We start from the raw sequence: 25,898 nt of genomic DNA, 5'->3' as shown, positions 1-25,898 counted from the left end.
TGCACCTCTGTCTCTGACACACGCACACACACACACACACACACACACACACACACACATGAATTTCAATCATATTTATAGACACATAAAATGAGAGGCACAAGGATAATAATCACAGATATAGAAACCAGCATGTCATCTACACTGTGTAGCTCCAAATAATAGGCTTTCTCTCTCACATTTGACTTATTAAACCTGCTTGCTCTGTAAGAGGGCCACAAAATGGCTGTGGATGGGAGCTGTTACATACAGCTACATGGAGCACATGTTACATGAAGCAGAGGATAGATGTCACTGCACCACACAGACCCGTCCTGTGACCAAAAAGGTCACAGGTCAACAGCCATATCTCCCAAAGTATCCTGGATGAAGGCTCTGAACCCCTTCCTGATCATTCATTGTAAGTCATTCTGGATAAGAGCCTCAGCTGAAATGTAAATGAGCTGCAGGGTGGCCAATAAGTTGTTAGAGAGATCCTCCTATAACCATCACTAATGGCTGATGAGAATAACCCTTATAAAAAAAACAGTAGCTGGCATCTACAGCCTATATGACTTGTTCCAGTTGCTGGTGAAGAAGCACTCTGCTAGAATGTGGTCAAAGGTACATAGTGGAAATATCACGCATACTCAAACACACACACACACACACACACGGTTTCAAAATGATCTAGGCAAGAGATTATTTATATCTACAGCCGTGACACAGAAGATTCATCGCCACGGTCCCTGATTAGTGTCTCCCCTCCTCCTCTCCACACACTTCTCCCCTTGCACTCCATCATCACGTAGACTGAATAATTGTGTTTTGCCACCGTCACCGTAATGCATATCTGTACAATAATCCAGATGTGGGTGACACCATAATCCATATGTGTGTCACACCAAGTACAGATGGTCCTTTAATTGCGAGCACACGGCAGCGATCCCCCTGCTTTGTAATCAGATTCATAGTTTCTTGTGTGCGTTCATTTGATGTCGCCCGATGCATTCGTCTCGCTATCAGATGCTACTGGAGTCTCGTTTAGGCTGGACATCAGTGGCAGCTAATGAGACACAGACAAGGGTATTTATTCAGCCCCAGATCTGGCTCACTGAGCGGTGACATATTGGCCCGACAGGCACTCCAGTCGTATTTGTGTCTCCTCATTTTGCCAGCGGAGATAAGGTTTTCACCAAGCCAAGTGCGCAGGGGGTTTCTCATTCCAAAGTGACTACAATATTGACTTGTGGGAGTAATTGTTGTGTTGTTTTTCTTTGACTGATTGCGCAGCTAGAGTTATCTAATTGTAGTGGCTCAAAGCTCATCTGTTATAGCCAGTTTCCCATGCATCAGCTCATGTTTTGTACATGTGAATAAGCCCACTGTCTACCTGAAACACAGCAGAAACTTGTGAATTCCAGTTACCGGCCCATTTTGAATTAGTGTGGAGGGGTATATCAGTTTGTCCATATATCAGGACGATATTGGCCTTTTATAAAAAATTGGATATCGACCAGTCAGTGTAATCCACCTCCAATATGATGAGTATGAGCCATCCATGACCCTAAAAGGAATAAGTGGGTAGAGAGAATGAATGGTCTAAATAGTATAAATAGAGGCTTTTACACCCTGCCAAGAAACACTGAAAGCTTGTAGGTTTTTGGGGGGATTTTATTTTATATGCACATATCGACCTGCAAGATGACGCAAGTGTATAAATATAACATAATGTAACAGTAGCCCAATGAGGTCTGTCAGGAGGTGGAAGAGTAAAACACCAAGATTGTCATTTTGTGGTCTGAGCTTAATGTTTTGTAGAAAGTGTGCCCTCTGTTGGTGAAAATGCTGTACGGGTTCCATACTGCAGAAACAATGAATGTGATACTTTATTGATCCCCATTGGATGATTCACATTTCGCTCGCAAATTGTCGACTTGCACTTGTTTGCTTTCTTCTTCTTTCCCTATGAAAAGTGTGGAAGCCATAGGGAAGGCAGAAGTCTGCGCAGCTCCTGATTTAGCGTGTAAGAGCACTGGCAGTTTCTGAGGCAGAGGGGAGAGAAGGGAGAGAAGGGAGAGATGGAGGGACTGCTGTTGTCATGGAAACGGCGGGGCGGAGTGTTGGGAAGTGGGACCAGTTTGTTTGTTATTGAAGGTCACGTGGCTCGACGAAGCTCCGCCCCCGTTACCACCGATTCAAGCGTCTAGTGCTGCTGCTCCGGTCAGTTACTACAAAATGGCTGCAGTGGCACCACCGTCAACGAGAATCCACTGAACACTTCATGGTAGGAATTACTAATCCCTATGGTGCATAGCGCGATAATGTTGGACCCGTTTGCTTTCCACTGACGAAAATATTCCGAATTTACAAGGATAATATCGCAGTTGGGCTTTTTATACGTATATCGAGAGTCTGGTACTGAAAATATTTTCAGTTGTTCAACCCACTTTGACAGTGTTTTGTCAGTGTTCTCTCGCTGCCAGTGCGTTTTATTGCCACTGTCGGTGGCAGATTGGAAATGCTTGGTGTTTTTTATGTTAAGCATATGGGTCTGTTCGCGCGGATAATTTACTGCACATTTTCTTGACAGTCGATGGTAATTTGGAATAGTTAGCTACCTAGCTTAGTGGCTGCACGGTTCCAATTATTCAAATGCACCCTATGCTATTGCTTGTTGAGTTATCTTATTTGTTTATTAGGCGGTCATTGGTTGAGCGGTTGTTATTGCATTGGCATTGATGAGAGTTGACATGGATTGTGTTGCTGTTCATTTGCAGATACCCCAAACTGCAGTGAAAGCTTGGATCTAACGTTAGCGAGCTAGCCTGCATCACCTGACTGGCACTAAACGCATTAGCAAGCCGAGTTTACCTTCTGTACTTATGTCCAGTTAGTTGAGCTTGCCGACATGATTGCAATCCCAGCTGCATTTTTTATAAGTTGGTGACCTTTCATATAGATATTTATGTTTTCGCCGCTGAATGAATGCTCAGCGCTTCAGCACTTACTGAACAGTTTGGTAGCTAATGGCCTTCATATTGTCAAAAATGTTTGGAAGTAGCTAGCTTTGTACGCAGGAAATACAGAATGTTTTAATAATGCTGAGATTAGAGACTGCTCTATCCTTTTTGGAGCCAACGTTTCCCTGCTTACACCTAACGTTGGAATGGCTGTTAATTATAGACTGACCGCCTAACATAGACCTATTATAAACTATATCCATAGGAAATGTGACTAGCTAGTGTAGGGGTTTGCCTGCTGCTGGGGCATCAGGGTGTTGTGTAAACCATGGGATGATGCATGAGCCATGAATGATCTCTTCCTGTATTCCCTTCACCAAAGACAACTGTCATCACTCTGCCCCTGCTGCCACTTGACATCCTACAGTGGCACACACTCTTCAGGAGTGGCATGCAGATATGCTTGAGGATGCCAGCACCCTGATGCATGAAGAGGACAGGCTGATGCAAGCCTTGAGGTCCGCTGATTTTTCTAATATGTTAAGAGTCCCTAATTTGGGTTTGGGCCTGGCAGTGGATGAAGAGGTGGTGGTGGTGGTGGTGGTGGCGGCAGCGGCAGCAGCAGCAGCAGCAGGGAGGGGGGGTCTCTCTCTCCTCACTGGGTCAGGGGCCCCTGTCAGCACCCAAGCCTGTGAAAGGGGCAGTGTATTCACAGAGAGGCGCCAAAGGGGGCTTGATAACAAAAAGAGGCCACTAAATGCTCTGATTACTATACGGCTTAGGTCATAGCCTCGCATTCAGTTTAGACTCTTGACGGCTTTTTGCACAGTGCTGGACTGCAAGGCTGTGGGGCTTTGTGCCAGATTGTGTCATTTGGTTTGGCGAGTTGTTTGGTGTCAGTGATCAGATGCTTAGCTGGAGTCCACAGTGGAAATGCCGAGTTAGCGTTATGTGAAATAAAGTTTATGGCTGTTAGAGAAATTAGTTTTCATCTTTAAGTTGCCTTGAGAATGCTAGTTAGCAGGAATGCTAGCTGCATTTGTCCTGTGTTGAGATTCTGAATGCTGGACAGGTAGTTGCCAGATCTTCTACAGTCTACTTCTATAACCAAGGCTATTAGCAGTAGGCCCATCATTTTTAGTATTGAACAAAATCTTATTCTCAATAATGGAGTGTCAGACTTATGGCAGTATTTTTATATAAATGCTACTGTGAAAACTTTCCTAATCGTCCTTTCCAGTAATAAAAATCTGCTGAACACGATCAGTCTTAATTTAGCTCAGAGTTATGTGATCTTTCTCTTACGTACAGGCTATTACTCCACGCAACTGCTCGATGTTTTGTTTTATGAAGACAGATGTGGAAACCGTGAGAGTGCTACATGATTGGAGTCTAATAAGACATTTGTTAGGGACGTTCTTTGATCTATTGGACCAATGAATTGTCGACCAGGCTCGTGAAAGTGTTCCCATTACTGGCAGAGCAGACGACAGACATTGGGACTGGAGGCATTGCTTTTGGAGTGTGTCCATACAAGTTATTTTAAGGCCTGTTCAGAGTGCCAGGAGTGCAGCATATGAAATCTCTCTTTTCCTTGTCATTAGCCCAGGTCAGAAAGCATTAACATGACAACAATGTGAATAGCTTCAAGTACTTTAGAGAGTGAAATCCTCTTTGCAGAGCACAAGGACTTTGTCAGTGCTTACCCAGCAATTTTTAAACCTTCACACAAATTATGAAGTCATGTCACTGTTTTGGTCTTTTAGGTGTGTGTGTGTGTGTGGTGTTTTGTCTTTTCTTTTAGAGGCTGCGTGTTTGAATACCTGCTGGACCCTGTGGCATGTCAGATGTTTAGGAGGTTTAGGAAGCTGTGCCGTCCTAGCGTCCGATTGCGCAGAAGAGTAGAGGGGGCTGCACATTCTGCCGTGGCCGCGGTGGCTGATGCTGCGTTTGCTAGCGAGCGTTCTCCCAAAGGCTCACCGTGCTCTTGTTTGTCTTGCAGCGCTGGCATTCCTGGCTCTGTGCCCAGTGACTGCCGTCTAGCGCCCCTTCCCCCCCCTCTCACACACAAACACACAAACCATCCCCCTAGCCTCATCAATCGCTGTGCATGAGTCCCCTCATCTCCCTCCCTTCCAATGTGGGGCAGCAAGGCATGTACACGTCCACGGCAGAATGGATGGCTGTGACAAGTCACCTTGCACTCGTTGGCTCTCCTTCTCCTCCATCTCCGCTCCATTTCTGCCATGCTATTTTACACCTGCTTTCATCGCGTTGTCCTTGGTCTCTCCCCGGTGTCTTCCCATTCCGATTGCATTATTATTTTTTTTCTTTGACTTCCTTTGTCAGCAGAGCGAGTGTCTGGTTTTAAAAGGGACACCAAGCTCTAATCCTGTTGTTTTGACAGGAGGGTGTAATTCCACAACAGTGCTGAGCTCATTGACCTACGTCCTTCATGTTGACGCGAGCTGTGCTTCCCTGCTCCAAACTGCTGCTCCTGTCGTAGCTTAGCCTGCTACTGCGAATGGAAGTCGATCAGAACTCAACATTGATGTAGCCTGTTCAGGTCTATATATTTATTTATAAAATGGAAATTAATATGCAATAATTGCTGTAGAAAATGTTATCCACTTTTGATTAAAGGGCTTCTAGAAATGGGCTTTATTTTCAAAACATCCTCATTAGTGTATTGGGGGGGGGGGGGGGACAGTGTATTTCAATCGTGGTTTGATTAAATTTTATCCTAAATTAGTATGGCAGTGCTCTAAAGCCCATCCACTTATCTCCATCATATTACGAGAGGTACTGCAGCATCAGAGTGGGCAGGAGCGCCTATGTTTGCCTCCCCCTGTATCTGTCGCCACCAGTCAGCACTCTAACCTGAGTCCAAGGGATCCACATCTGCCCAAGCCATGCAGATGTTTGAAAATGAAAAGGCTGCCCTCGCCGAGAGAGGCTCTCTCTGCCCTGCTCAGGGACCAAATGTTTCTTAAACTGAAATCATTTTGACGCTTTGCTCTGTACTCACTCTCCCCAACCGGGTCGGAGGCCGACAGCAGCTCACATTAACTGGAGCATCTCTCTTATCCTCTGATCCTACATGACACAAGCCCCACTGATGCCTTTGAAAGGAGCAGCACCGGCTATTTTTAGCAAGGCAGCTGCACCAGCAGGCTTCATACCCAACCTCTTGGCGTCAAAAAATAAATATTTATGATGTGAATCGGTGGGTATGAGTATGGTGGTGTGTCTTCGTTTTGAAGCAAATTCCAACCGCCTAATCTCAGGCCCACAACCTGGACTATAGTCCAATTACAAAGACACTCTATTTATAGCTTAGCTGTCCTTTCCAGTGCTGCTCTTTGGAACCAACTGGCTTAGAGTGCTGCAGCATTGGCTTAGGCTAACAGTTTTTCCCTCTTCCACACATTGAAGACAGGTGCTCAGCTCCCTGATCCTAACTGGTCTGTGGTAACCCAAGATCATACGTGAGGAGGCCCAGTGTAGGAGTGGGCTAAAAGTAATATGCTGATATTTTCAGGCATTTTGACAACATTTGTTAACATTTAAAAAATGTAATGGAGAATATTGAATTTTCCAGCTTTCAAAGTGAGGCTTACTATTTGTCTTTGACAAATGAAAGCAGCAGACTTTTAAGTTCAAAAATATTCTGACATTTTATTGACATCTTGTTGACTTGTATGTCAACAAGAACCAAAAAATAAGTAAAATTTAATAATAAATCAAAGACTATTTACAGAGTCAACTTAAAAGTAATAAATAATAAATCCCACTTAAAGCCCTGTCTGGACAGGATTCGTATTGCAGGACAAAGTTGGTAATGTAATTTAGTATGTTGTACGTTAGTCATTTTAATCAATAATCTGGATGGCATATATCTATGACTTCATTACTCCCATAAATTACTGAGGGGGGCATCATTGCCGTCAGTTTTTGGAACATGTCTACTGCAGAATTTATTTGTAATTTATGAATCACACAGCATTGATCTGGAAGGTACTAGAATTGACGTAGAACGTGGGAGATTGGACTACATCTACAAATCATCAAAATATTGAAAAGAAACAGCAATAAGGTAACGGCTGGATTAAATATTAAGCTAAATTTATTCAATTAACTTTTCAAAAACATTTTTCTGGGTCACAGCTTTGTGATGACTCACAAAGCTGTGAGTCATCAAAGTTTAACTTTCTTTCACTGCAATTGACTTAGGGTGCGATTTGAAGAGCACCTTCTCTTGTTTAGTATCAATATGTTCAAAACCAAACTGTCTCCAAGCAAGTGAAGTAGGTCCACACACAGGAGCAAAGGTCACCGTCATGTCCTCTTGTTGGCTGGCATCACTCATCTTGTTGTGTTGACCGGGTTTTAGCCATGCAGCAAGTGGCGATATGTAACGTGATGCTGTGCTGACATCCTTTACCCACGCAATCTGCGTCCTCATGGTTGTGCACAGGGTCATGCGTCATACTCGATAATGACACATGGCATTTTGTGGGCATCTTAATGAGGAAGTAAAATTAAAAAAGCGTGATCGGCTGACCACCGATCCAATCATCGACTGAAATTATAGTACATTTTACCCAGACTTTCTACTAACAACAGCACTTCATATAAAAGTGCACAGCAAGCATAAATAGGAAAATTCATATAGGCTATGCCACGGTGTTTAACAGATTGTTCTTATGGCTGCAATGGTATAGCTGGCCTTTCCATGTGTAAATAAATCATAGGTTTTTTCCAAACCTAGTAATTACATGTTAGGTGGTGCTTCATCATGACTGAGGTGCTTATTGATCTATTGCCACTGGTAGCGCATGAAAAGTTTTTCACTGCGGCAGCATAGGCTCTGCCTTCTGTCTAATAATTTAAACTGGATCTAATCTGTGATCATAGGCTGTGAATTTTGAATGCCTCTGGTAGCGCAGTAAGTACACAATGTCACAGAAATGTTCCAAGGTCTGGCTATATATTTTTTTTTAAAACTGATGGTGACAGTGCGTGGTGCAATACTTGTGACAAGAAAATTTGTCTGGCAACTGTTGAACTCTAATGAAGCACTAGATAGTGCACAATGTTAACTTGAGGTGAGTGAGCTGTACTGTGTTTGATTGTAAGAAAATAACAGCACCAGAAATTGCTTTTTACATAAATGCATAGACAATTTACTAACGCTTGATATTCTTGAAATAGTTGTAAATTTAAAGTATTGTTTATATCGAATCTGATTAAAAAGATTTGATTAAACCAAAGTGTTATTTTCTTTTATAGTAAAATTGCATTTTGAACAAATATGTTCATGAGGGCTTATTGTATACTGTTCCAGTGAAAAGTAAGCAAATAAAAATTTCACACTAAAATTATATTTTTTTTTTAGATGGAAAACCTAACAGTATCACATTTGGTTCGACATTGGTATCAAAAAAAGTACCATTTTAAAAAAAAAAAAAAAAAAAAAAAAAAAAAATTTAAATTCAAGGTGCTGCTATCAGTCCCGGTGCCAAAAAATATCAAGCAATACCCAGCCTTAGCTGTTGCACTAGCTAGCTGTTTTGGTATTAGAATGATCTGAGCATGATTGATTATTTTGTTGTCAGTTGTTTGTTTCCAGTTCAGTGTTGCTTTCTCCACGCCTCAGTAACTACACCTGAAGACAACACATGCGTTACCACTGCCTTGCTATTTTCTGTGGCAGCCCTTGTGTTCAGTAGGGGGAGAGAGAGAGAGAGAGACATATGCATATGAGACAGCAGTGCTTCATCTACTTAGGCAGAGTCTAGCCAGTCGGTCCTAGATCCCATGCTCTCAGGACATGCCCCCAGTTGGACAGAGTGCCCCGACTCTAATGCTTAATTGGAAGCTCTAATTGGCACTTTAATGTACGATGCTTGTCTGAGTTCAGCTTTTCTCTCCTCTGTCCAAGCACTCCATTAGGCCTATTGAACCTCTGCAACCAAACCGATTTCAGTGCAGTGCTTCGGGGCACTGTCTATCTCCACCTGGCTGCTCACCAGGGCCTCGGGGAGTGCTTGTTGCCAGGCAATGGCACACACCACTGTCGCCTGCAGCAGCGTAGGCTTGGCTGGTGGAATAGCTGATGGTTTTATGTGCAGTTTCACATTTAAGGTTTAAGCAACCCAATTCCAATTTATGTATTTTTCCAGGCTAGTTTCTCTTCTCTCTGTCCTTAAAAAACGCGCCCGCTAGCTTTTTTTTTTTTTGTAAGTGTAGAGACATGCCAAGACTAGGCTAAATATAGACTAACTCTCCACTGGATTCACTTGCATATGAAACAATGGGGCAGTGTCAGGTAGTTTTTTACTAGTGTGTGTGTGTGTGTGTGTTTGTGTGTGTGTGTCCGTGGCAGACACTTCTCCTCTCTGGATTGGGCATAATGAGGCAAGTTTAGAGACTTTGTCTAGGGGGGGTCCGGAGAGAGAGGAAAGAACATTTTACCAGTAAAGCCTTCTCTTTTTTTGAGGGCGATGAGAGACAAATGGGATTCAGGCTGAACGGTGGGCACAGAGTTTAGATCCATGTTCCTGAAACTGACAGGTATTGTTTTACTGTGGTCTGCACACACACTGTTTGTGCTGGGAGCTGTGGGGTATGACCTGATTGGGTGTGGAGACTAGTGAATGGGGGCCTCGTCTCATTGGCCCCAGCTACACCAGACCTGCAAGGCCTCCCTAATAGCTTCCAGAACCAGTCCCAAAGACCCACTGAACTAAAACACACACATACACACACACATATGTACACATAAAACATCTTGTGTTACAGTATGTCAAGTAAGTAACTGCCTCCTAAGGTTTCAGTGCAAAAAAGCAAAACAAACCCTTATTCCTCTGTCTGGGTGACTAATCGGTATTGGTCAAGTGATCTTGTGTGTTACAGTGGTAACATAACTTTGCAAGTCTGTCATTGGCATTGACAGCATTGATTTTCTTTAAGAGCAGGACCATTGATTTTCTTGCAGCTAAATGAATGTAAAGAAATCACTGTTGCAGGTGTTCACCTGCTGAAGCCCAGCTCCTTCCTCCTCTGCATGTCTTTGTGATAATAAAAATATGCCTTCCTTATTCTTTTTTATTTCAGCCGTGAGAAGAAGCAAGGAATACGAGAAGAGAACCATTTGATGGAAGAAAAGAAAAAGAAAAAGCAAGAAGAGAAGAAAAAGAAGGAAGCTGCTCAGAAAAAGGTGAGCTTGTGGCAATGCCTTGCGGCTGGCCCTCTGTCTCTGAGACACGCACTCATCTTTTTACCTTGGCAAGTTGCTTTAATTGCCACTGCTTAGTGGTTTATAGAAAGCAACATGGTGAGATCAGCCCCAGCTTACGCAGCACTAGTGCCCATCTCTGCCCTCCAACCCCCCACCTCTACACCACCTCTGTACTTTGTCAGTCAGTTGGTCATCTGTTTCCATCCAGTCGGCTTAACAGGCTAACCTACTGCTTTCAGTATTACATGTCTCCTTTACCCTCCATGTGTTTGTTGGCGAAAGTATGAGTATGTGTGTGCCTGAGAAAACTCTGACATATGGCCTTGCCACTTATTTTACTCCCACTCTAACTACAAGCCCCATGAACCCTTTCACCCCATCGAGCGATGAACATGAACCATTTAGCATTACAATAGACTAACAAGAGCAGGCCTGAACATTCTGTTCCAGTGGCCCTGGCTACTTGCTCCAGAGCTGCCATGCAGCCTGCGCGCCAGCCAATACGACTCAGATGTTCATCGTGCCTTCCAATGGCTTAGCATTTACATTTTTCACTTACATGCAGGAAATATGCTTAATGCATAATTCATTTCGAGTCTTCAGTCTGTTGTTAATGTATTTTTCCTCCTTTTTTCAGGCCACAGAACAGAAAACCAAAGGTGAGTTGTAGTCAACTTTTTTTTTTTAAGAGATGTGCACTCCATACCACCCTAGACATAGCTTGGTGCCTCAAAGTTAATTTCTTCATAAAGTATGTTTTTGCCTGCAAGGGTAAATCGTCCTTTGCTTTGTGCTATAATATACTGCACATGCACAACACAAATAGAGGTTTCTCCTTACAGGCAAAATTGTACTTAGCCAGATTTGTCTGCAGTGAACCTTGCTATGAGTTTCTTGATCAAGGAGACTGATTTTGTGGGGTTTTTGAATTGTATATCCTCCTAATTAGATGGATAACTGAATAAGCCCAAGCTCGTGCAGGATTTCTTTTTTGCCTGTGAGCCACAATTTGCCTGCTATTCACTGCTGTGTTAGCTGCATATCAAGCATTCTTAGCTTTTATTACGGTGACTGAAAACATTCAGCGGCAGGCCAGGTGGCCCCTACTACCTGAGCCAAAATGGAGGCCAGGTGCCAGTAGAAGACTAATAAGGAGCATGGGGACAGTGCAGCTGCTCGTCAGGCTTCCCCATGGGCTCCTCAGGCGAGCCTAGGAGGCTAGGGCGGTGAAGAAGAATCTCAGGAGAGAAGAAAAGGGAGTGACAGAGCCACAAAAAAAACCTGAGAGGTGAACTGAGGCAGAAAGAGAGTTTTTGCGCAACAGAAAAGTGACAGGCATGAGGAAGGGAGATGAAAAAAGTGCAATAAAAGGAGACATCTGCAGAGAAGGGTGTGCTTAGCTGGCAGGTTTTGAGCTCCTGGTCTTTGGCAGCTGCAGACCCCCCCCCCTTCTCTTTGTGCCCCTGTGCCAAAGCTCGTAATGACCAGAAAGAGGTGGATAGAGAGTGATGGACAGTCAGTCAGGCCAGCAGCAGGTCTCCTGAAAAGACAGCCTTGTCGAGATGAGGAGGCAGATGGGAGCAGGACTTACGTCTTGGAAGGGATAGGCAGAGGGAAAATCTGATTAGAACTTCTGGTAGACCTTGGTAGCACGGCCTTACTGCAGTTTTAATGGCAGCAAGAAGATGGACAGGTCATTACAAGTGATTGTCTTTGCGTTCTTGTGCCCAATGCTGTGTTCAGGCAAGCGTGTCTGTGTCAGGTTTGTGGCTCATTTTGTTTATCTCAGTCAAAAGGAGTAAGTCGACTTCTGCGTTGTCTTGTTGTGGGTGCATGCAACTGTGAACTCTCTATCGTCAAGGGTCAGCGCCTCAACCTCCCCCTCTCTCCCTGAAGGCTGAGTTAATGAGATAGCGTAATGCCACCTAGATGCCCCCACCCCCTTTATTCCACCAGTCTGAGTCACCCTCAGCCCCTCACAGCTTGCCGCACTAATGAATGTGATCTGGGTTAGCTTCGTTAGCATGCTCTCCGTCTCTCTCATCCACTTTGTGTTGTTTCACTCCATTCGTAAATTGACCTATATATCCTTTTCTCCCTATCTTCAAACTAGGCCGTGATATGCACAATTATTTTCTCGGCTGCGCCTCAAAACGACAGCGTTCCACATTCTAGCGTGTTATTTTTTCCATGTATAACCTAATTTTACTCTGATTTTTGCTCTCTCACGTCACATTTGACATTTTGTACCTTGTTCATTGTTTTTAAAGTACACACTTGTATACTGGACTGTGCCCATGTCCCTAATAGTCTTGTTAGTATTTAACCATGAGATGCTCTCATAGATTGTCTGTGATGCTAATGCAGGGTAGACTGGGAGCTGATTAGGAGAACAGGGCTAGTGCGGAGGCTGAAGTAAACAGTCATCCATACGCAGGAGAGCTCCAGGAAGACCCAGAGTACCATTGTAACACTACACCACCTCCTGTGGCTGGAAGGAGTAGAGGGAAAAGGAGCAGAAGGAGGTGGGCTGTAAGGGAAGAGGCAGAATGAACTGTGGTGGGTACATGTGTGCAAAGTGTCCCGATTGGGCTACTTGAACATGGTGCCTTTGGTTGATGTGAGAGAGCTGGAAAAGGACAAGAGAGAGTAAGTGAAACAGAGAGAGGCATGTGAAAGTGTGAGAATGCGCTCCAGTTTCCTGTTTGCCAACACAGCTGAGGGGCCCTTTGAAGGATATTTCTACTGGCCCACTTCTGTGACACACGTGCACACACACACTGCCAGTCCCCTGACGTGACACGCAAACACACGCATGTGCATATATATTAGTCAGCATACATATACAGTATATATATATAAGTGTGTATGTATGCACACATGGCATATACACACACATAATTCAGCTCCTATAGTTCTACATTGGTGAACACTATTTATGGGTACTATAGCCCTCTGACTCACTAACTCCCACTGGGAGTGTTCTGAAGTTCATGAGCAAACACAATTTAAATATGCACACCTAAAAGCATACACATACACATTTAAACTTACCATGTACACACGCACGTAAGGGCCACTAGCGCATAATGATGCCATCGTTCACTCCAAGCTGTAGCTTATACACACGTTAACACCTAGTGCCACTAACTGACCCTTCTCAACCCCAACTCCAACCTCGGCCCAAAGATGGAACATGACCACTGAAACCATGGATGCACGGATAGATGCCTTGAGGTAGAAGCTGAAGAAAGGACCAGAGAGAACATAAATGAACATAAAGATCATGAGCATCATCCCCGTCACAGGCACGGTGTATCACAGCATATAGTACTTCTGCCATCAACAAGCTGTGCAAGGGTTAATGTCTCAGGGTTAATGAGCTATTGTTATACTGTTCATGCTATGCATTTTTATCCCTCTCAAAGGTGTGGTGGGGAGGGGGCAACATATATATACACATCAAGGCGCGCATTTACATAGTGCCATAAAAGATAATGTTGTTACTCTAAATTGGTGTCGCTGCTGTAATTTCATAACAGATTAATTTGCCGTTTCGCATTGGTTTAATTACGCCCAGCGCTTTGTGTTGGAGAGTCATAAATTGCGGTGCGATCAGGAGGGAATTTATATCAACGCGCCTCTTGTCACCGTCACCGCCTCTTCTACATATCTTATCCCAAAGAACATGATGATGATGAACCACATTTTGAAGTGGGAGGGAGGTAACGGCTGGATTCTGCTCTTGTGGAGAATTATAAATGGTACATATGAGCCTGTCCTCATTAAACATGTCACATTGTTGCACAATTAGTCACTTTCACCATTTCAATTATCATTAACACTATTGTCAGATGCACTTGGACTTGACAGAAGTTCTTTTCAGGCTACGGCGTATGTCATTGTTTTGAATAGACCTAGTATCTGACCTAAAGAACCAGCTTTTAGAGCCACATAAAAGTGAGGGAGTTAGGGAGTTAGTCTGTCATGAGCCTTTTTATTGTAAAAAAAAAAAAAAAGGTCAGGAAGAGATTACGAGATGTTCTCCCTTAGAATTTGCTTAGTTGGAATAAAATAAAAGATTTTAATCACCTGGTGTCTTGTATAGTAAGCTGTCTGTGACACCTTTCCCTAAAGAAAGTGCAGCCTCTTGCAGTTTCAGTATCAAGCCAATATTGCGGTTTCAATAATTTTTGCAGCCCTAGCGGGTGCTGCCTGGGTCAGCAAGACCGGACACTCCACACTCTCTCTCTCTCTCTCTCTCTCTCTTGCTCTCTCTCTCTCTCACACATCATTTCCTCTAAATCATAACAGACAGTGGAATCTGGTCTGCCTGCAGCTGTTGGCACAAAAGGCCAGGGAGAGAGTCCAGGGAAGCTGTCTGTCTGTATCCTCCACCTGTCCTCTGAGAGCAGCAAACATATAGGCTTACCTCCACTCTGTCAGCCACCTTTGATGGCTACACCCCTGTAGGCTAAGAATAGCTTTGGCCAGAAATGCTTATGAAAAGACAAGATCGATTGTTGGGAGGTGAGAGCGATTGGTATCGACTTAGAGTATACCACTCAGGTGTGTAATTGTCCGACACCATTCAGACACTGAGTTGCCATTTGATAAATGTTTTGACCTATACAGCCTTGTGTCCTTTGCACTGTGCCGTCAGACATGAAGTGCGTTTACAGAGCATTTTTTGTGCGTGTTGAATGTGATGCGGCCAGGGAGAGTTTTCCCTCTTAACTACAGCGTCATATTTATTCACTCCTAATTAAGCCCTGTAATCTCTTCTGTCTCTTCTGAGGCCCACTGCTCACACTGAGGGCCCAGAGGAGGGGGGTGTGGGGTGGATAACCCAAAGACATGCCCCCTTTCCTCACTCCTGTTTGGTACAGTCCTCTTTCCACCACCTCGTCTTTGATAGCTATCTGATAAGGATCTACAGTAATTTCCAATGTTTTCCTGATTGGAGGACAAAATAAAGGATTATACTTGCAAATAAGCTTTTAGATCAACTTATTAATGTAGGTAGCATTTTCACCTGTGTGATCGGTATTTGGTGCGCTATGTTGCTTTGGCAACGATGCAAACCCAGCTGTACCATACGCTCAACATACAGTGTGCTAAAGCGATGCCGTGCATCATAGAGAACTCCTAAATATTGGATGCACATGAATAAAATGGCTGCAGTGTTCTTGTCACACAATGGTATGCAAATCAAGGCGCTTATTTGCAAAACAAAAGCGGTGTATTCCTTAAAGGATGCATCTCTGTTTTGGAGTTGTGATTCAGTGCAGGTAGTTAGATCTGCATCCTCCAGATTAGGTTTTGTTTTAGTTCTCAGCTGTACTTCATCCTATCACAGGGTTTATACAGCACTTGTCACTATACTGTCAGTTCTTATTAAGGGATGCGGACAGTCCTACAGCCCTACTGAGCATGGCCATTATTGGATCGAGCAGCAGCGGCTGAAGCCAGCTGGCCTGTCCGTCAGGCGTGTTTCCCACGAAACGCTGAGCAACAGCAGCCCTGTTGAGAGCAGCGAGATGTTCTTGAGGTAGTTTGTAAACGCTCCATTCAGGCCTTAACTGGGCCGATTAAAGGCTCAGCTATGGAAAGCCTATAATCACTCACAAACTGAAAGTGTGTATGCGTATCTATGTGCGCACTCCACCCGAGAGCAAGACGACCCACTTTGATGAATGGAAAGCACAGTCAGCATGGTGCTATTATTAACGCTGTAGGTAGCGGTGCACTGATAGTATTGGGATCGGTGCTGATCCATCTCCCAAGTGCTTGTACTCTGATCGGCAAATGAAGCTGTCCCGATATCGTTACTTTAATGACATGCGCTTTGCCGCAATATTAAACTTTTCCAGTAGGAGGAAAATGTCTCCTGACATGTAAATGCTGAAATGCTGCTATCTGTGAAGTTCATGGTCATAGTACAGGCTAAATACCTGTTTTAATACCGTGCTGTTCCTCATCTGTTAACCTATTCTGAAGGTTTTTGAGAGAAAGCTACAGTATATCCTCTAGCCCAGGGGTTCTCAATGTGGGGTCCAGGGACCACAACTGGTCCTTGAGGGGATTCCAGGGGCTCCCCAGCAAATTGATGAATTGTTAAACTTCAGCATTATTTCATTTACAAGAAGTTAGCACAATTAGAGAATGTAGAAGAATTACTATTTTGATCATAGTTTCACTGTTATCTCTCTATCTACAATACAGATAGTCTTGGAATTCTGGACAAAATCATATCTAACAATAAAAATATTCTCAGATTTGAGTCCGAGAGACAAAATCTCATCAAATGGGGGCCCGTGGCCCTAATGTGGACTACATTTGGGGTCCTTGATGTGAAAAGGGTTGAGAATCACTGCTCTAGCCTATGTATTGTAGCCTATTTTCTATTTATTGTTTTATTTGAGGATTGTCAATGGTCAATTCATAACACAATTGATGCACTTGTTGCTGTAATTGTTTTACAGTAGACCAACACTAGGCAGCATGAATGACTGCAAATTGAGTATTACTTGGATCGGTACTTGTATCGGCCAGTCTCCTTAATAAAGTACTAAGTACTCATATCGGTCCTGAACAGTCGGTATCTGTGCACCTCTACTTGTAGAACTCGCAGACAGTAGGATCCTTCAGCTTCAAAGGCATGTGGCCTGTTTTTCAGCTTTCACCTGAGAGGGAGAGTGAGGGAGAGCGCTGTTGGCTGTCAACGCTCTCCACCCTCTCCTCTTCCACCTACCTTCAACTCTCTGATCTCTCCCCAGACACACACACCTCCCCACCGCCCCCCCAGTTCTTTAACAGTCAGGCCAGCATGCTATCATCTTTTCCATCAGAAAATTAAGAGCTCCTTTAAAGTGGAAAATGGGATATCTTCCTCAGCGTGAAGCACACACAGCCCCAAGGCCACGGTTTGATGTGCATCTTTGATGAACTGGGAATTCTCCAGTGCGCTCACACAGCTGAGGACTGTGTTTTTGCAAATAGGCTGTCATAGAGAGTGAGTCTGATCTCTTTTCCCTCTGTCTATTGCACCTTTTATCTTCAGAGCACTGCGTTGTGAGACTCCTGCTTAATAAACCACACCTTGCTGGTGCCAGAGGCATTTTCTTGGGGCTTTTTTGTTTGCTTGTTTTTGTTTTGTTAGATCAAGATTGTATTAAAGGCTGAGTGGCATCTCAGTCTCTCTTATACTCGCATATCCTCACCTCACTACAGTTACGCTGGTGCATGGTTTCACTATAGATACAGAAGCAACAGCGATTGTAGCAAATTCCAATGATTAACAGCAAAATTACCCCCTTCCCAGGCCAGATCTAAATTACGGCTCTCAATCACACTTAAGCTTATTTCAACATCATCATTGTTGTTATGGGAACCTTTTACTTGAATGCGTCAATCACAGTGTAAAATGATGTTGCTGAAACTGCAGGATAATTGTCATTCTCTTGAAAAGAAAAATTCAAGGCAGTGTAGCGTACTATAGGCAAATAGTGTTCTAATTGTAAGAGGATTTTGGCCCAAGCTGGTTTCAGGCAGCGAGACTCGTGCTCACAGTGGAGCGCGCAAGGGGGTGGAGACTCTGTCTTACACATGCACACACACACACGCACACCATTCTCTTCATCACTCACCCTCCCCGCTCCTTCCTCCTGTACCTCGGCTCTTCCTCTCTCTCTCGCTCTCTCTCTCTCTCTCTCTCCTTCTCCCCCTCCCTCCCTTTCACGCTCCCTCCCTCTCCCCTGTGATTGGCTGAGAGAGCTGCCGGGCAGCTTCCCCTTCCCCCAAGCTTCCAGAAGAATCGACGTCACACACAGAGAGTCCCGACTGTATAACGATCGCTTCCATAACTATTATTACACATAGAGCCCCGGCCACGAAATCCTCTCCTCTTTTTTTTTAAGAGGAAATCACCTCTTGGAATCAGCAGGGAGAATTGGCCAGGAATTATTGTGTCCATCTGCCGCCCCTAATACAGTAATAATGACCAGGGGATGATAGGGAGACTGCGATGGATGAAGGAGAAAGGGAGAGGAGAGCAAAGGAAGGCGGGGAGGGATGAAGGGCAAGAAAGGAGAGGAAATGGAGCAGATGTAGAGAAATCCGATGAGAGGCGAGCTCCAGCTCAAGAGCTTTCCCCCTGATTCCTGTGCTGCAGGCAGAAAGATAGACACAGACAGGCTTGGGTGAAACTGGAGCAGACCGTGCAGTCAATGGTTTCAGCCCATAGAGGGGCTGCACTGCTGGGGGCCAGGATTACACAGGACCCCCCCACACACACACACACACACACACACCACACACACACAGACACACAGACATAGACACACACACAGACACAGAAAAAGGAAGAGAAGCAGAAAGAACTCGTTGTGATATTATGTGCATGAACATGTCCGTCAGTGTGTGCGTGGCCGTGTGACTGTATGTTCCACGACACCATCCTGTCCACTCCCCTCAGTGTGGGCCTCAGCATTACATAACTCTGTGTTTGTGTGTGTGTGTGTGTGTGTGTTGGGCTGCACGCATGTGTGCGAGTTGTTCAACGCTTCACTGCACATGCTTGGGATGGCCGCCAATGCCGAAGCACCGCTCTTTATAACTCATTTAGGTCACACAAAGATTTTTATTTTTTTTTTTTTGGTCACTGGTTTTACAGTTTTTTTTCTGTCCTTTCCTCCCCTATATTTTATTACTAGTAAGACCTCAAATGCTATTTTGGCTCGATGTACATCCTGTCCGATCAGCTGATGTTTGGGTCTGTGGTTCTAGTTCCCTGTATGTGTATGTTAGAGACACTTTTGTTTTACGTCCTGTTTACATTCTAGTTTACCACATGCTAAGTCTATTATGTAATGCAATGTACCGAGGCGATTATCCAGTGTGCTTTCTCCCATAATGCATCTCACCTAGCAGCGGCTCTGTGACCTCAAGCTGGTCATCCTGTTGGACTTAGTGGTGACCTGTGACCCCTAGCACTTCCATATTCAACCTGAATATATTAGCCTGCCAAGTTAGCCAGCAGGGACTTTACTCTTTACTGCTCTGGCTTCTATTTAGCGTTGTTTACAAAACAGCCACATTTGAATGCAGCTTGTTTTTAAGTGTGCTGGGTATTAAACATTGTACTTAAGATGTTTTAGTTTGAAAACAAACCTGTGCTTCAAATGGGGTTTCTGTATTCGTACTGCAACAATAGGAGCCATGACTAGTGCTTCTCCCAAGCCTCTGCTGAGCTGCAGTCTTAGAAAAAAGATGTTCAGTGGACACAGACCCTAAGCCCTGCAGAGACCGTGGGAAATGGCTGGTCAGAGCCAAGGTGTGTGTGTGTGTGTGTGTGTGTGTGTGTGAGAGAGAGAGAGAGAGAGCGAGAGAGAGAGAGAGAGAGAGAATAACTCTCACAGTCTGTTGCTAGGGGTAACCAAAGCCAGCGGGACATGAGTACTTAGCTTCAGCACCTATAGCAGCAGCTAATGGCTAACAGACTAACTTTGGTGGAGCATTGAGAGGTGATAATTTCAGGGGTCGTAACCCTCTACAGACCATGCATTGATTATGTTGGTGGGGTTGGGGACTCTTAACAATGCTGTCCTGATGGAGACTATAGGCCCCAATAATGCAGCAGGCAGATCTAAACCCATTATCTCCTACTTGACCTCCTCTGCACTTGTACTCTGAGGCCAGGCACCATGGCAGCTCTCTAACTGTGAGAGTTGTGTGTCTTGGCCATCTTAAATGGCAGGAGTTTATAACAGTACCACCCAGAGATTATTACAGTTCTCTGGTTCTCCAAAGAGTAGTCCAGTGTTTAGACTGACCACTGCCTAGAATCACGCTTCAGGCAGCCAAGAGAGACTTTAGGCTCTGGTGCATTTATAGGCATCACCTCATTTGCCTCTCTGAATTTAACAATCATGGTCCTCATACAAAAGTGACTGTGACTTTGAAAAGGAGAAAAATGGAAGAAATGCTCAGCCACTGCAGCTTCTCAGCAAACACTTCAGCTGTAACTGTTGATTGTCTTTTTGTGTGCATTCAACGTCACTGCTTTGGCCTAATGCCCCTATCCCCTCCCACCCCCCCATTTCTGTTCTCCTCTCACCTGCCACCCTCCACCCCCCTCCCCTTCCCCTTCCCCTTCCACAGTGCCAGACTCTGCCAAGCTCGGCCCCACCCCTCCTCTTCCCCCCGTCAACCCCAGTGCCATCCCGTCTGTACCCCCCAGCAGTGGCAATGGCAAGCGCGCCCCTCCCGGAGGCCAGCCACAGACAGCACAGCCGCCCCAGCCTCAGCTCCAGCAGCGCTACCCGCCCAGAGAGGTGCCCCCACGCTTCCGCCAGCAGGAGCACAAGCAGCTGCTGAAGAGGGGCCAGCCTCTGCCCCCCGGGACCCTGCCTCTCACCACCACGGGACGTCCCAACGCTACTGAACCCGCAGCAGCAGCAGCCACACACTCCTCTCCCTCCTGCTCCTCTTCCTCCACAGCCAGCCTGCATACAGGTCAGCCTCGACACTCTGTGAGTGTGTCAGTGAGTCAGTCTCTGTCATTCGCTTCCTCTGTGCAGGCTTCCTACACAGGTCTAGAAAGAGTGGAAGATGGCTAATTTTCAGGTCTTTCAAAGTTTTGGGTAATTGCACAAAATGTGGAAAAGTATGTCAATATATTTTACAGAAGATAAAACTACAATTGTATGTAGTTGTAGGCCCACTATCATTTCACTGTGATGTGGTGTTGTGAAGAAAAATATGCCCAGCCCACTGTCACCATAAGTCATATTGAACCCTAACCAAATCCCGGCATTCGAACCCAGGACGTTGCGATGCTTAATGCACAATTTGGGCTTTCTACTCAGTTCCCAGCTGTTTGACTTGCGTCTATTGTGGCCAAGAGTGATTGCGTCTTGCACGTTTTGGTAGTGCCATATTGTTAGCGTTGGCATTCTCATGAGACAGTGGCTGTCTCTCTGTATCTCCCTGGTGTAAGCTTAGTTTAGCTCTCTGTCTGCCACTGTGAGTGTAACAGTGTAGTGTACCTGTAGAGCGGTGTGAAGGCTCTTGCCTCACAGGTGCTGCTGACTGTTGTTTGTTTTCACTCTGCCTCTACCTGGCTGGGGATTAGAAACAGAGTGGGAGGAATGGAGGGGTGGAGGATGGAGAGTAAACACAGCTGGCTCTTACAGTGTGTGTGTGTGTGTGTGTGTGTGTGTTTTCCTTAAGCCTTCTAGTTAGCCTACTTTACTGAGGCTCAGCATGGCACACTAAACCAAGTTCTGATTTATTTCCAAGTGATTCAGGCAAGGTGCTAATCTCTGATAATAAAATATTGTGTGTAGTTTGATTGTGATGATGAAAAGTCAGTTTAGGTCACTTGGTAGTTTTCATTGTCTGGGAAGGAAAACAGATTTTTCCTGAAGTGTCTGTCTCATCATCATCCAACCCCTCTGATGCTGTTTGAGTGCAGCTCCATCTCCATGGCGATGAGATGTTTATCCTATCCTGTCCTTCTTTCCTCCTCCTCCTCCTCCTCCTCATTCTCCTCCTCCTCTTCATCGAGCTCTGCTGTCCAGTCCTATTTCCTGTTCTGGGAGGAGGAGCGATACGGAGCTAGCTAGTTGGCTGGGCGCCGGAGTGGGCCTGACCTGGCATCGATAGAGAAAGACGGATAGAGAGAGGGAAGGGGAGAAAGAGGGAGAGAGCGAGCATGGCAGAGGTCCAGTACTGTGGGCTGAAGTGACTCATGGCTTACGGTAAAAGCTGCTGCTTCTCTCCGCCCCTCTCTGGCAGGCCTGCTCCGCTCTGCTTTGCTTTGCTCTCTGTGTCTCTTTGAACTGCATGATTACATTAAGACAGACAGACAGGGGGACCCTCCAGAGTGAATGACATGCAGACGCACCATGCATTAACTTAAGATCCAAGGCAACACGTAAGCTAACATATGCACCAAAAAAGACCCCCCCTCCCACCCCCCTTTCATCCCCTTTTACCCCCCTCCACACCTCTCCTCAACCCTCTTATCACTCTGTTGATAAACCTCACAGACCTGTCTGTCTCTGCCCCCCTCCATTGGTTTCTGCAGTGTAGAATATGGGGCACGTGCAGCAGGCTATGGTCATGTAGGATGTTATTTAACACACATACGGAGTGCCACACGTACTCCCACCTCCCTCGCTCTCTCCCTGCAACCAGATCCCTGCCTAAGCTCGGCTCTGCCTCCAACAGAGGGCCTCTGGAATGCCGCCCGCCCCAGCAGCAGTCTTGTCTGCTGAGGCTGCCCCCACCCCCCCCCACCCCCCCACCCGCAACTGCCTTCAGCTCTCACTTGCAGCTAACAGCAGAAGCACACTGCCTGCATTCATTTCCCCCCTTTTCCCTCCTCTCTTTATCCTCCGCCTCTACCTCCCCTCACCCCATCTTTCATTACCCAGTCACATGCTGGCTCTCATGTAAAGTGGAGCCGCAAGACCACACAATCCCTCCGTAGGTTTAGCTTATGTTTGCATGTGTGCATGTGTGTAACAAACATTCACTGCCTCTGCAGCTGCAGTCGTGTGTGTGCCCCTGCCCCCACTCCATACGCACAAAACTACTCTGCTTTACAAAGGCAAACAACGCTAACTACTTGTGTGTTTTAAAGGTCAAGGTTCATGATGAGGGTTAAGATGGCAAATCAATAAAAATGATCCCCATAAATGCTGTTAAATTATATGACAGATGGAAATCCACTTTTTCAATAACAATACAGTTTGTTTTTTTCTTCCTAGATTCACTACTTGCACAGTAACTGCTCTTTGGCTTCGTACGGCAGTGCTGCACTCAGCAGCCCCAGGCATTCTTTGACCTGACTGGTTTGGATTCTTTTATAGTTTCACGGAATGGATTTAATTCATCAAAGAATTCGTTTGTAGCCCTTTTATCTGTTGATTACAACACTTAGGGTTCAGGGCTTCTCCCTTTTGCGTTTGTGTAACACTCTCCTAGTTAAAACCCATATAAACTTCACATCAAGGTTTTATGTACCAGTAGGCATTGCACTTGCTAATTACAACTTGGCCCCGCACCAACAAAAAGCAGCTTAATGTAAACTGGCCTTGTCGAGTGAGAGAGCAGTGCAGCTAATGTGCTAACAGCTTGTCTAGTGGTGAACAGAGTGAATGTGTGCAGGCTAGACTTGATGTGCTCTTTAAGTCTGCTGATGATGCTATAAAAGAGCCTTGGGAATCCCCTCAAAGAGGACTGGGACGTCTTGCGATGTGATTAAACATCAGCTCTGCGTTAACCACAAATGTTCAGCACTCGCACTTTCTCTTCTGTCTTGTTTCTCTTGCTCTATGCCCCCCATCTCGTTGCTCTCTCATGCACCCCCCCCCCCCACACACACACACACACACACACACACAAACACAAACAAACATGCACACGCACACACTACCCCCACTACATATGCACACACACCTTTGTTACCCTCAGGACAGCTAGGATTAGTCAGGCTGCATGTATGTCTATCTGTCAATCCCCCCCATTATTATAGCCTCCTCCCAATGTTGCCTTTTGCTTGGCTAACAGTCCATATCCCAAGGCCCTTTCATGCAGAAGAGGCGTGAGAGAGCAAGCTATTTTAAGACTGGCATGCCGGAGAAAGCCCTTGACCTGGTTTATCCTTAAGAGAGGAGAAGGAGAAAGAGGATCTTCCCTGGCAAACATAATGGGAGGATGTCTTGGATGTGTGCACTTTAAAGATGTGTTTTGTCCCTCCGTTAGTCCCGTGCCCTTGGAATACCGTTTGATAACGTCATCACACGAACAGTAAAGCAGCCAGAATGAATGCATCCATAAGCAATGGAATTGCTTGCAATATTGCAGTACAACCACTCTCATGAAGTTAGCATGAGTAGCCTACTATTTACTGTATAGGTGCTGTTGCTGTATATCTACAAGTGGCAGATGCAGCCAACAAAATATCTGTACCATTCTAGCATATTCCTAACATAACAGTTGCTAGAAGCAGCCCAGTGTTAATATTAATGATATTATTTGCATCATACTAGGCAGGCACACAGCAAACACAGCCGAGTGTTGCATTAGTCTCTCTAACTTTCTTATTCTTCTCACTCTGCATGTCCTCCCTGACCCTGCCTCACACTCCGATCCTCTAATCTCTGTAACACACAGGTTGAATATCCCACACACACACGTTCTACATCCAGATCCTTCTAGCTAAGTGACTGTTGGATTTTTATTAGGTCCTTGTTGAACTGCGCATATTTGAAAATGCCTGTGGTTGTAACCTTTTTATAGGCTAGCTGATGGCCCGCATGAAAGATCATTCTTAAGATAAAACACTGCATGGCAAAAGCCGTTGTAAATAGACATCATACCAGTGGACGCAGTCCCTCATAATCATTCATAAGTCAACATGTAAAACTAACCAGCTTTAACTTCTTAGTTAATTTCAATTGCCATGCCTAAACTTCTGTAATACTTACAAATACATTATAACCTGCTACCTTACACTAATGTTGTACATTGGCTAACTTCTACACAACAACTTAAAACCAACAATTATTCTACTAGTTGACTCATATGACCAATTGATATGATGGACAACCACATATGTAATACAGTACATCTAGTGATCAGCAAAAAAAACTGCTCAGATTTTCCCAGGTGGTGTGGGTATCTGAATCAGTGAGTTTTTGGTCACAAGCCCTGAGAACAGTAAACACATGCATATATACACATCCTTACTCTTTGGTATACTTTGTGTGGATGAGCAGGTTACACCAAGAGCAACAGGGTTGATGTGGCTTGAAAGCACTACCAGCTGTCTCTGTATAACATAGCTGTCCCATCTCAGTCAAAACAATACAAGGCCACATTGTTGGATCCTGTCCTGTTGTGCTGCTCATCTGTCCATTGAGTGTATTGATTTGCTACCACAGCAAAAAAACAGTACCACTACTGCTATAGAAAATGTTAAATTACCAAAAATATAATAGTAATAGTAATAATAGTTTGTGTCAGTTTCAATGAAAATATAAACAAGTACATGTATGGTGTATAGATATAGTGCTTATAACAACGACCCCCAACAACCTCTGCTACAACACATTAGAGAACTGCATCCATTTATTTGGCTGTCAGGATGAGACCCTTGCTTTTGCGTGCTGCTCATATACAGTTATGGTTTGTTTTTAATGCAGCAAATCAAAAGACATTGGGGTGTGGGCATTATAATCATAATTGAACATGGGCGTAGTACATACCAGGGAGGTGTGTGTGTGTGTGTGTGTGTGTGTGTGTGTGTGTGTGTGTGTGTGTGTGTGTGTGTGTGTCGGAGAGCTTGTTCGTCTGGCTGGCAGCAGGCGTTGTCAGCTCCGTACCATCCAGTCCGTCTGCCCCTGGGGGACTTCATTAAGCCAGGATCAGCCCAGCTGAGGCCCACACTACCCCTCTAGATTACTTCCTCCTTCCATCTCTCGATATCCATCTCTGTCTATCATTCTCTATCTGCTCTATCTGTCTAGCCTCCTTCCTCTTGATCCCTCTTTACCCAGCCCTTCTAATTTTCTGCCCCCACACTTTCACCGACCCTTCCCCTTATTGAAGTAAATGCATGTGCAAAATAAAAGAATGCTACGGAGCTGGAGGATAGGTCAAACATCACAGCAGGACAGGAAGGTTTGCTACTTCATCTGAGC

The 25,898-nt window shown here is 45.0% G+C and overlaps 1 protein-coding gene across 1 annotated transcript in view; it reads left to right on the top strand.

Annotated features, from left to right (window-relative positions):
* Positions 1-3,422: 3,422 nt before the first annotated feature.
* Positions 3,423-25,898, top strand: part of tnrc6c1 (trinucleotide repeat containing adaptor 6C1) — a 45,832-nt gene continuing 23,356 nt past the window's right edge. Inside the window, exons 1-4 of the mRNA XM_078284480.1 lie at positions 3,423-3,460; positions 10,062-10,164; positions 10,823-10,844; positions 20,347-20,700. Of these exons, the coding sequence (XP_078140606.1) occupies positions 3,426-3,460; positions 10,062-10,164; positions 10,823-10,844; positions 20,347-20,700 (514 nt within the window). The 5' untranslated portion in view covers positions 3,423-3,425. The remainder of the gene's footprint in view (positions 3,461-10,061; positions 10,165-10,822; positions 10,845-20,346; positions 20,701-25,898) is intronic.

Source organism: Centroberyx gerrardi, chromosome 7, assembly GCF_048128805.1.
Source record: "Centroberyx gerrardi isolate f3 chromosome 7, fCenGer3.hap1.cur.20231027, whole genome shotgun sequence".
NCBI classification, from domain to species: domain Eukaryota; kingdom Metazoa; phylum Chordata; class Actinopteri; order Beryciformes; family Berycidae; genus Centroberyx; species Centroberyx gerrardi.
Note: the sequence above shows the minus strand (reverse complement) of the source record. Positions and strands in the feature narration are given on the sequence as shown.